General features: G+C 30.6%; 1 protein-coding gene across 1 annotated transcript in view; it reads right to left on the reverse strand.

The window, feature by feature from the left end:
- Positions 1-11822, reverse strand: part of LOC107457130 (uncharacterized) — a 20163-nt gene extending 8341 nt beyond the window's left edge. Inside the window, exon 1 of the mRNA XM_016075207.3 lies at positions 10470-11822. Within this exon, the coding sequence (XP_015930693.1) occupies positions 10470-11172 (703 nt within the window). The 5' untranslated portion in view covers positions 11173-11822. The remainder of the gene's footprint in view (positions 1-10469) is intronic.
- Between the last annotated feature and the right edge of the window lie 1384 nt (positions 11823-13206).

Here is a 13206-nt window from a genome sequence, read left to right on the forward strand (position 1 = left end):
GGGGGGGGGGGTCAATTGGGTTCCACGACGCCACTGGTTCCACGACGGTTGTAAAATAAAGGTCATAGGCATAGGGCTAAATGATCATAACATCGAGAGGTCGAGAACATAAGATCGAATGATTCGAAAAACTAATCACTAAATGTGAAATGTCCAAATTGCATATCCGCCTTTTCCTATTTATGGCAAAAAGAAAAAATATATAATAATCAATTAGATCTACTGTTGTGAAATTAAATATATTTCCTGCCCTACAGGAATTCCTGCTTGAATAATAGAAAATAAAATAGATTTCAATCTTTTTTATTTTTTCCCTCTCTCTCTCTCCCCTCTTTGTCATGCCTCAATTCACGCATAGTTATATTTTTTTCCCACTCAATAACAGGTGGTTCCACGCAGACGATTCCCTGTGTCATCGTGTTTCAAATTTAAAAAACGAAAAAGAACAAAAGTTTATTTTTCCTCGTTTTTTATTTAGTAGCGATTTCGCATTCCTTTTTTCGTATTTTAGCTACCAGAATTTCGTTATAACATTTTTAGACGTTAAAGTGCACAAGAATGAGCAAAATAAATAAATTTGTGAAAACCGAAAAACTAAATCTTACGAATAACTTGGTTTCATAGCGACGCCATCCATTTGCTACTAAAATGCTATTACTTACTTTGTAAATAGCATTAAAAAAAAAAAATACTGGGGGCTTAGTAAGTGAAAGGATTATTCGGAGCGTTTATTGCGAAAGAAAAAGAAATTAGCGTTTAGAGCGGAAAAAAAATTATGTTATCTTAACAGTTGCGTAAAAACAATGAAGTTGCATAGCATAACCTGATAATTAAGATTTTACACAAAATTTTATAGTACGTCTAATAATTTGACCAGGGACTGTAAATAGTTTCAACTTTCGTAGAAAAACTGTGTTATGCCAACACCGTAAAAAATTCCGAATGAAATGACAATAAAATAATTTATTCGGAAGCGAACAAAAAATAACTGAGTTGCAATTATTGGAGTTAGCGAGCAGGAGCGGAATCCTCTAGTATCGCAAAATAACTCGGCATTTCATTTATTTTCATTTCTGTTTTTCACCCAATTTAATTGGAGCACTTTATAAAATATATAGTTGACCTTAATCTCACATCAGTGGCACACAAAATAAAGGTAGATAGTGTTGGTAGGCTAAATTTGAAAATCGTGAGGACATCTATTTTATCAATTGTAGTCTGCGTCGATAATATCGAAAACCAACTGAGCATGTCGGAGTTTGTGAGCTTTTAGAAACAATTCTTTTTCAAACATCGTTTTTTTCCTGCAGGGTTTTTCTTAAATCCTTTAATTATTTGGTCTACTTTAAAAACCAGGTATGTGTTACATGGAATACACGTTGCTACCTTAAGATATTTTATTTATTTTATTCCTTCCTTTATTATTATTTCTTCAAAAAAAATGTTTTTTTTTCATTATCCTACTGAAGATAGTCTGCGTGACATCCTAAAATTGGAATGAATTTTTCGCTCCAATAATTTTAAGCTTCTAAAATCGTCTGCAATAGCAATCGTGAAAGTTGAGCTGAGATGCATTTTAATTTTCAATGAATTTATCAGAAACAAATCAAACGATTTTTTTTTAAAAATTACTTTATCAGTTTTAATACATATCAAATATACTAATACATTGTGCATATATTAGCATATTTGGAACCTATTAAAAATTGTACTAGTTACTTTACTACCATTAGTACCTATTGCCAAAACTAATTAACCCTTACTGACGTTCATAATAGTATGACGATTTTTTTGTGTTTCTCATAAACGAATTAATAACATTTACCACTAATTTTGCTTTATAATACATAGTTTATTCTTTTGTTTCAATTAGTATCTATCAGCAAAATTAATGAAACATCATTGGTGTCAAATATAGTTTGTTCATTTTTTACGATTCTTTTAATCGAAATTAGTCCCACTTTCCCATTATTATTTTTTAAGTACATGGCTAATTTTTTTAAAACTTCAATTAGTATCAATTAACAAAATTAATTGAGTATCATTGGTGTTAATAATAGTAGGGCGATTTTTTACGTTTCTGCTAAACGATTTAGTACTATTTCTCCATTGATTTTGTTTGTTAGAATATAACTTTTTTAAATTTAGTTTTATATAAATACATTATAAATCTGTAACTATAAAAAAATAAACACGTGATTTCAGATAAGTTAATTCTAATTTTTAATGAACAACGTGAATTACTTATAACTCACGTTAATCATTAAATTAATCTGACGATATGAGTAAAAAAGAAAAAAAATGAATATTAAAGTACTTGCGAATAACTTCTTTTCTATTGTGAGTTGTAAGCTTGTAAACACCGCTGTTGTTATCTTTAAAATTTATGAAATAAGGGAATCGTCTGCAATTCAATATTTTTATTTATTTATTTATTTTTATCATTGGCAACAGTTCCAAGCCAAGGAAAAAATTACATTTTTAAAACATCTCTTCCGAACGATTAAATCGAAATTTTTGAACGATTTTAAGAATCAAGAGCTAAAATTACTTTTTTTCCCCACTGTCCTAATTTCAGGACGCTACCACTAACGATTGTGGAGATATAAGAGAGACACGCAGACAGAAACACAATCTTTTTACTTGATTATCTTTGATTTTAAATTATGTATTTAGTTTAATAGTAACACGCTGTTTCGGGTAAACCTTAGGAATAATAATCTGCTCACGTAGTCCGCCTATGCTGCAACGATCACATGGATCATTCAGGTTCAGTGACATAATGAATAAAAAAAAAATAATTAGATATTACAGAACTTTTACTCGCAATAAACAACTTTTTGATTTCAGCTATAATCCAGCAAACTTCATTGATGCTATTTTTAAGATATTCGAATAAACTGAATCGTTAATACAAACGTTAATGCAATGGCTTTCGCTAAACCAATCAGAAAATTCCATTTATATTATACATGTATAGATAACATCTGTAATTTTCATACGGAAATTTTGTTTATAATAGAAACTTAGCAGTTAATGTATTTTAATGTACAGTCCCTGGACAAATTATTAGACGTACTATGTAAAATCTTAATTATCAGGTGATACAGCATTATTGTTTTGACGCGGCTGAAACCGGTTTGAACTTGTTTTCGTTCCTGTATTAATTGGTTCATATTGTAAAACAGTATGTTAAAAATAAATATACAAATAGGAGGTATATAAAAAATCTGAATAAAAACCGATTACATGTATGTTTAAATATAAAAGTATTGCCTATAAACTCGTGCAAATCATATCATATCATAGGACTGTAGATAACATCAATAATTTTCATACGGAATTTTTATTTTTAATAAAAACATAGCAGTTTTATTTTAATCTATAGTGCTAATTATTGTTATAAAAAAAAATTTAGAATCTTGTACACTTCTTTCCGAATTTTTGTAGAATGCGCATAACTGGTATTAAATTACATAAAAAGTTTAATTATGGATCGATTTAGAGGGTTTTTTCCCCATTCATAGCGTAATCTATTCTTGAAGGGTAGCGTTAAAAGTTGTTAAATGAAATGTGATTCATACTTAAAAGAGATTCAGCTGTTATTAATTTATTTTTATGTCGCCTTTCAATCTATAAAATATTTGAGTAGCTGTTGCTGGAATGCTTTCTCGCAGGTGAACAAACAAATGAAATTTTCTAAAGTCAAATCACCGACAGTTATTGTTATTACTTTAATCCAATTCTTACTTTACTGCTGATTTCATGCAATAATTTTTGCTCTATCTAGTAAATACACATTTTTCTATGAAACAGAATACCTTTTTTTCCTTGATAAGACGTTGAACACAAAAGAAGTTCATCGTTTTTTTTTTTTTTCTCCATGCTATTAACGCTAAATAGAATGAAACTTCGTACAGTCGGACTTCTATTTAACGAACTTCCATTTTACAAATTTCTCTATTATGCGAATTTTTTGGAGGAACCAAGAACATTTTGGAAATTTCTTCGTAAAAGGACTTCCAAATAGCGAAATTATCTTTGAGATCCGCTTTCCCTATTTCCCCAAAATATTTCAGAACATTTCAAATTTGATAACGCATTTCATGGTGAAAATGACCTTGAATTGATTTCCGAAGTCACTCAGACAAAATTAACGGATTTTACCAGTAGCCATTAAGCTTAAGAACTCGTGTTACGATGTATGTTTAAAATTACTTTGCAGTTACAATTTTATACAGCAAATAAATGCAGCTATAATTTTGTACAAAACTTAAGCTATTTTTTAGTTGAAAAAGTATGTAACATAATAGTGTAACACTGGATAACGTTTTGCTCTATTTTTATACAGATTTGTTTTATGGTTAAGAGTTATAAAATAAATAGTAGATATTAGTTTACGAGATAGAGGTGTATATCAATTGCTATTTTAATTATGACTAGTTTTTATGATTTTAAAACCCGTTTTGTGTTGTTTAAGTATTTCAAAAGGGAATTTTCTATTAAACGAATTTTCCATATAACGAACTTATTATCGGGTACATACCTTTATTGTCCTAAAGCAGTCAAAAGGACTGCATTGTGAAAGAATAATTAATGTGTAAAGAAATTTGTTTAATTAATTTTTGATATTTTTCATACTATTTACAGTTATGTAACAAGTTATTAGTAATTATTAACAATAAAAAAATTTACTTCACTTGTAAACAAATTATTAATTTATGCATTATTATTTGTACATTTTTTTGCAAATGAAAAAGCAGTCAAAATGATTTCCTTTAGGCAACCTAGTGTTAAATGTTTATAATGAGTCCGGCACATTTTTATTTACATTTTTTTTAGGAAAATGCACTTACAGTACCTGGTCTTATTATTAGAAGTACTATAAGATACTATGTAAAATCTTAATTATCAGGTGATACTATACAGCATTGTTTTTATTTGACTGCTTGCACTTGTTTATGTTCGTGTATCAGTTAATTAACATTGCAATGCAATTCGTTAAAAATAAATACAAATGGGAAGTATATAAAAAATCTCCTGAATAAAAACTCATTACATGTAAGTTTAAAATATAAGAATTGTGTATAAACTCGTGCAAAACATGTCATTATTAAAACACTACAGTATGTTGGAAAATTTGGTCTAATTATTATACTATACTAATATAATGCCTGATATAAGAAATATTCTATATTTATGTAATATATCATCTAATGTATCCAATCGTCGAATTTATGTGATATATCGTCTCATTTGTGTGATATAACGTAAACAAGTGCTAACAGTCACATAAAAACAATAAAGCTGTATAGAGGATTACCTGATAACTAAGATTTTACATGGAATCTTAGAATGCGTATAATAATTTGGCCAGGCCGATTAGTGAGTGTTGTGGGATGTACCTGAAATGTAAGTTACTTTTTTTTTTTATTTGCTTCAAGAATTATGTCAGCCCATTAATTTATCTGTAAAGAGTTAGAAAACAAAATAAAATAAAATATTTCACATATGTCAAGGTTTAGACACGACGCTTTGACCTTTATTCTTTTTTCAATTCCAGATGGAACATTATTGTATGATGAATGATTTTCACGGTCTTGCACCACAATTCTGTACAATGGGGTAGGATACATCAACGCCCCGATATATATTCCATCACGACGCGTTCCAGTGGTTGAATAAATCACTGGCCCCAGGTCAAGGAAATGGAACGTGATATTCTTTATTTATTCAAAAAGGCCTCTCCGCCCCTTATTGTTAGAATGGTCTTTGCTGTCGACTTTCGTTTGTTTGTTCTTTTATTCTTATTTTTCAACGCATAAAATCAAATGTATGATTTAAACTTTTTTTTTCTTTCCGTTAATTCATTTTTATTCTTTGCGTTCGTGAAGTATTTGAATCAGGCTAAAACGAAATACTCATTCTTATTTATCTTCACAAAAAATAGAGGAAAAATAGAAATCGTTAGTTTAAAAAAACTGTTGAAGTTTTCTTTTCTTTTTTTTTTTTAATTTTTATTTATTTATTTTTTTTCAATAAAAGAAGAGGAAAGTCTTGACTTCACTTAGTCAAAGGTTAGTCAGAATAAAATCATTTGAAAGTTAACATTAATTTCGATCTTTTTTTTATTTATTTAGTTACTTATTCATTTTTTTCTTTCTACACCCACTGATTAAGACTGCGCCTAGGGTTTTCCGAACAAGGGCAAACCAATTACACCTTTTTCTTCTTCTTTAATATTTTTTTTTCTTTCTTACAGTTCGTTCCTTTTCTCAAAGACAACTACAGTCCCCGGCCATATTATTGGACGCACTATAAGATTCTACGTAAAATTATAATTATCAGGTAATACTCTATACAGCTGTATTGTTTTTACTAGGATGAAACCGGTTTGCATTTGTTTACGCTCTTCTATCAATGTGTTAACAGTGTAATGCGATACGTCAAAAATAAATACAAATAGGAAGTATATGAAAAATCTCTTGAATTAAAACCCATTACATGTATGCTTAAATATAAAAGTATTGCCTATAAACTCGTGCAAAACATGCAATTATTAAAACACTACAGCGCGTCTAATCATTTGATCTAATTATTATAATATACTAATATAATGCTTGATATAATAAATATTCTATATTTATATAATGTATCGTCCAATTTATATTCTACGTCGTCTAATTTAACGTAAACAAGTGCAAACTTTCACATAAAAGCAACAAAACTTCTAACTAGGACTGGGCTATAAATCGATGTATCGAGACATATCGATTTAACGCATATATCGGCAAGACGATACAGCGACTTTCATTCAAGGCGATACATCAGAAATCCCATTTAAGCCGTCGAGTAAAGACAACAAGCGCAAAACGATATAGCGATATAAGACACGCAAGGATATAAGATAACGATATAGCGATATAAGACTCTTCTCTTACGTTCCGATGTCGACTCGCGCTGTGGAAGACGATGTTCGTTTCGTTATGTTGAAATGGCTTTGATGGGTGAGCTGTAGAATCAGAATCAGAGTTTTGAGAACACATATCGTTATATCGCATGTTCCTTTACGCACTTCATAGCTTTATTTTCTTTGTCGCGACTTTTCTTGTAGATTATTTTCAGTGGGACAAACTTCGTGATCGCCGATGTTACCTTGTTCTGAAGGCAATCTATTATTGAAAAGAATATATAAAAAAGAGTTTCTTCATTAATTAGATTAAGTTTTTTTTTTAAAAAAAAACTTTTTATTTTATGTGAAAATTATCGGCAATCTAGTTTAGGTGCCCATAAAGAATTGAATTTGTTAGGTTATTTTTTTACTTTCTTTTAATTTATTAAAAACTTTTTGGATGAAACTTCTAATAATTTAATGAGTTTTTATTACTGATTTTAAATTTATAAATCTTGTTGTTTTTATTTTTAGAAATAAAGTTAAAACAAAATTTATTTTTGTCATATATGTGGTATACTCATATAAATTTTATATTTCTTAAATATATTACATTTATACCAACTCTTTTTCTTTCTTTTTTTATACTCTTCGTTTTAGCCGAGTTTTTCAGTTATCCGAGTTAGTCGTGGTCCACATTAACTCGGATAATCGGGACTCTACTGTATTTTTGATTGTTGATGAAGCCGATCATTTTGTGTTTTCACNTTTTTTTTTTCTAAAATTTATTTAGCACTTTGTTTTAAACATACAAATAATTTTTAACGTTTCATTTAGAAATTGAACATTACGATCAAACTTAATAATTATGTAATTATTTATGCATAATAGTACAAGAAAATATTAATTTGCAAAAAACACTTTAAAAATATTTTTAACACTTTGTTTTACGCGTATTATGAATTTCTAAACAAACATTTCAATAAATATTTTAAGTAAGATTTGTACATTGTAGTCAATTTATTTAATATCTTTCTTAAGCAAAACATATCTATCTTCAAATTTATAAATTAATTTAAATCAATCTGAGTATGAAGTTTTGATAGAAATCTGACTTTCAGTGCCTTACAAGTAAATGAAATTCACAAATACTATATCGCGATGCAAAACTGACGATGCATCACGATATATAATTTCTAACAATAAGGAATTCACGTAGAATCTTATAGTGCGTCGAATAATTTGGCCATAGACTGTATGTAGTGATATTCTCAAAATTACTATGTCTCATATTTACATCATATCCGATATCGAAACGATTAAATAAAATTTCTTTTATAATAGTTCAAAATTGCATTCAGAATGAAGTTAGTCTCACAGAAAAGTAAATAAAAAAATTATCAATATGAGATTTTCAAGAAATTTAATATTTTTGGAATTAAAAATTAATCCATTACTATTGTATTTAGTAAATCGTTTATTATAGTTTTTTTTGTTATTATAGTTTTTCTTGTTATTATTGTTTTTTTGTTGTTGTTATCATAGTTTTGTTGTTGTTATTATTGTATTATCTAAAACAAGTGATTAAGATTATTTTAAGATACTTTAACATGAACGAATCCTGATTAACATTAACAGTGACCGTATCACCGCAGAGGTCTAGAGGACCCTGTGTTATTAATATTTATTTATTTTTTGTTAGTTGATTAATCAATATTTAATACGCATACTTCTATAAGTTTTGTTAAACTGTTTGATTTATTATAAATTACTATAAATGACCAAAAACTCTTTCTGTTTCTGTGCTTATGTGCATTACATATGTGAATAATATATTTTGAATCCGTTTTTCGTATCTATTTTTTTAAAAAAAAGCACTTTTAGTATTTCATGCAAGATTCAAAATTTAAAATTTCTTAATTTTAGAAGGACGTAATTTTTTTTTAAAAAAAGTATGCTGGCTTTTACTTAATATTTTGAATTTTTTTTAATTTTAAATGTGCTTTATTTAAACTTAGATTGTTTACCTGTGAAAATTAAAAATGGCCCATTTTTATAGAAGGGCCATTTCTATTTCTATGCCCAAAATAAGCACGGGGATAGAATCCTGAAGGCCCCTGAAAATAGGGCCATAATCGGGTGATGGTAATGTTAGAATCCTAATAATTGCTAAACTTACAGGTAAAAAATTACTAAGAAAGAAAAATCAAAAACATACTTTCGCTGAATGTTTAAATAATTAGTTTGAAACGCATGAATTTAAATTATGAGAAAAAGACGACTTGATCTCGATTAATTAGAACTTTGAAACGTGAAATTAAATGAAAGGATGGTGAGTACAGCAAAGTGTTCTATAACGACCACCCTTAACGGTACTTAAAAAGTAAAAATATTGGAAATCTGGTGGTTATCGGGACCATAAGACAATTTCCCCTAAACATAGGAACAACACCAGGTTCTGTATTGTACAGGTCATCACCGGCTACAGATAACTCTCATTGGTACAGTTCCCTGGCCAAATTATTAAACGCATTATAAGATTCTATGTAAAATCTTAATTATCAGGTGATACTATACAGCTCTATTGTTTTTACGCGACTGAAACCGGTTTGCACTTGTTTAAGTTCGTGTATCAATGGGTTAAATGAGACGATATATCATACAAAATCGACGATTGGATAAATTCGACGATATATTATATAAATATAGAATATATATTACATCAGAGATGCCAACTTGCTCCGGACAGCAAATATATATTTTCAAGTAGTAGTTAATCAATTGTGATTCTTGGTTTAATAAATTCAATTGAGTAGATTTTTATCCACCACTATTTCTAAATAATTCGTAGGCTTATATAATTCACCACTTTATAGTACTTATGTCATGCTATACCTTTTAAAAAGCAAGCAAAAATAGTCAAATATTTGCAAACTTTACTTATAGTTATTTAACGTTTTTTTAAAAATTATTTTGGCGCATCCGGAGCAGTTGGCATCTCTGTTATATTAGTATATTATTATAATGAGATCAAACTATAGGACGAGCTGTAGTTTTTTTAATAATGACATGATTTGCACGAGTTTGCAGGCAATACTTTTATATTTAAACATACATGTAATTGGGTTTTTATTCAGGAGATTTTTTATATACTTCCTATTTGTATTTATTTTCAACGTATTGCATTGCAATGTTAACCCATTGTTACAGAAGCGTAAACAAATGCATCCGACTAAAAACGATAAAGCTGTATATAGTATCACCTGATAATTATAATTTTACGTAGAATCTTATAGTGTGTCTAATAATGTAACCAGGGAGTGTATTTGCCTGACCTCATCTATATCCGTTTGAGCAAAATCTATAGACATTCCAATCTGGGTCTCGCTGGAACAAGTTTCCTGCGGGACCTTTGTTTGAGTTAATTTTGCACCCAACTAGGGCAAATTCTAACTAGAGGAGAGGCTATTATATTACAAATTTTGGGTAACAATATTCCGGTAGTCCAACTATCTACTCCCAAATAACCCTAAAAAAAACATTCCAAAATAATCCATCAGAAAAAGTCTACACTTACCGAAACGTCCACTCTTCGATTCGATGGATGATTCCGCTGGTTCTTCTCTCCTCCGTATCTGAGCCACCAGGACCAGTCTCGAGGAACAGTATATGATTAGAGCAGCCAGCGGAAGTATCAGCACTAGGTACTGCCACACATAATAACTCAGCACTGGTCCACTCAGAAGCTGCATGCAAATCATGAACCCGACCCTGTAACCGTGAGAGGCATTCACCCCCTGCGGTACCACCAACAAATCATCCAGAAATCTGTAAGATTCGGGGGTCGAATCATCCCTTGTCACTGCAACAGCATCGTACAGAAGCTGCGGTCCGAGCCAAGCCAGACAGGTCACCAGGCTGGCTGCCTTAGCAGATGGGGGTGGTCTTTTGTAAACCTTTACTAAACATCGGTACATCAGCCGGACTGCAAGAAGTGCCAGCAAAACGGCACCAATTTCAGCTGACACGAAATGTTGCAGAAGACAGTGTCTGCGGGCACCGAGTAGTAGCCAATGTCCATTGGCCAGTGTGTAGGCGATGTACGGTGCCCAGCTGCTGAGATACAGTATTCCAGCGAGAAGAACAGCTCCTGTCGTCCACGAATGTATGCATGGTTTTGGCTGCCAGGTTAACCTTAGGAGACCTCTGATGTTTAAAAGATAAACAGCTGACACCAGTACAAGGCGCAGCATGCTGGTTGCTATGACGACCAACTCCATTGCACCTAGATGAAAGATTTTCCGTTCTTTTTTATGCAATTCCTTTTCGAAGTGTGAAAGAAAACGATATAATTTCCAAAGCAAACGATATAATTCAACAGTCAAAAAATTATTTAAAACAATTCTATTCCTTTTTTGCACGTATAATATTCTTGCAAATGCCCGAATAAATTAAATTAAATTTGAGTAATCCATGTTTTCTACTTGGTTTATCCAGCAGCTGATGGATGAGATATCGCCGAGCGAAATGTAAACAAAAAGAGTTAGATGAAAACAAACGGAGAAGGGTTGCAACCGCTCGTTTCTGCCGCGATGTGAGGATTATTAGAGGCAAAGAGAGAATCGCTTGCTCTGATAAAAGCTGCGGGCGTGCGATGAATGCCGGAGAATTAAAATGAACAGCAGGTGAGGAAAAAACCACCCGAGCGAACTGACGGAAATGAAAACAAAAACTGGGAAACAATAAAAATGAGAAGAACGGGAGTATAAACGAAACAAGCGGTGAATTCAGGTCGACGAACCTGAAAAAAAGTGGTCGAATATGGCCTGGTAGCCCATCGCCTTAAGGACCATCTCTTCATCATCAGGCAAGCCGAACACCAAGGACTCGCTAAGTTCCTGTTTAGTTCGCCATTTGCTTTTTGTTTATTAGATGTTTCATATTCTTGATCGTCTTGTTGATATTCGGAGATGTTGAGGGAGTTCTTTTTTTTATACTTCCGTATCAGGAGTGTCACTAAACCGGATCTCGTTACGCGAATTCTATTCTTCTTTCTTTTCTTTTTTTAATTGTCTTTTGATTTAGAGTTATTTTTATTAACGAGTAGCTCGAGGGATGGATTTTTTTTAAAATGTATCGCATTAAATAGATTTTTAAGTGAACGCACAACTAAAAAAAGGGAGTTTCGTTTATAGTTGGTTTTGCTACTTTTTAAGACAATGCCATGTAGAGAAAAAGGTTTTCCAATTACAGTCCCTGGCCAAATTATTAGACGCACTGTGTAGAATCTTAATGATCAGGTGATACTTTACAGATTTATTGCTTTTACGCGACTGAAACCGGTTTACACTTGTTTACGTTAGTGTATCCATTGGTTAAATTAGACTATATATTATATAAATATAGAATATTTATTATATCAAGCATTATATTAGTATATTTTAATAATTATATCAAATGATTAGACGCGCTGTAGTTTTTTAATAATGACATGTTTTGCACGAGTTTATAGGCAATACTTTTTCATTTAAGCATACATGTAATGGGTTTTTATTCAGGAGATTTTTTATATGCTTCCTATCTGTATTTATTTTTTGCGTATTGCATTACAATGTTAACCCATTGATACAGGAGCGTAAACCGATGCAAACCGGTTTCATCCGAGTAAAAACAATACAGCTGTATAGAGTATCACCTGATAATTAAGATTTTACATAGAATCTTAGAGTGCGTCTAGTAATACGGCCGGGGACTGTGTATGCCCTTGAAGTAGCATATTTTAGATTACACAAATATTTGCTTTAAAATTTTTAATAAATGCATTTAGGCTGATGCGGGTATTTTAGAATAATGTGACCAGTGATTAGAATACAAATGTCACTTTAATATGAGACCAGTTTAAGTTGAATAACGCAATGCAAAAAATTATAGATAATTCGAAAAGTGTGCATCTTTATATTTTAATTATATGTGCACTGGAAAAAGTGGGTGTATTTTGAATATCATAATATTTGTTTAAAAAATTTTCGGGAAACTACCTTTATACAGATAATAAAATATGATGCCCTAACTTTAATATAAAACAAGGATTAAGTGAATCACGCAGAGTAAAGGAAGTATAAAATGTTCGCAAAGTGCGCATTTTTAAATTAAAATTATATATGCCCTGGAAATAGCTCATTTTGAAAACTGAAACAAAATGGAATAGAACACATTTAGTAATAAATATCACATAAAAAATAGAAATTAAAATTTAAGGAAAAAACAGAACAAGACATAAAACGAAATCTTTAAAGCGAGTAGCGAATTCAAAT

Source organism: Parasteatoda tepidariorum, chromosome 10 (assembly GCF_043381705.1).
Source record: "Parasteatoda tepidariorum isolate YZ-2023 chromosome 10, CAS_Ptep_4.0, whole genome shotgun sequence".
Taxonomy (NCBI): domain Eukaryota; kingdom Metazoa; phylum Arthropoda; class Arachnida; order Araneae; family Theridiidae; genus Parasteatoda; species Parasteatoda tepidariorum.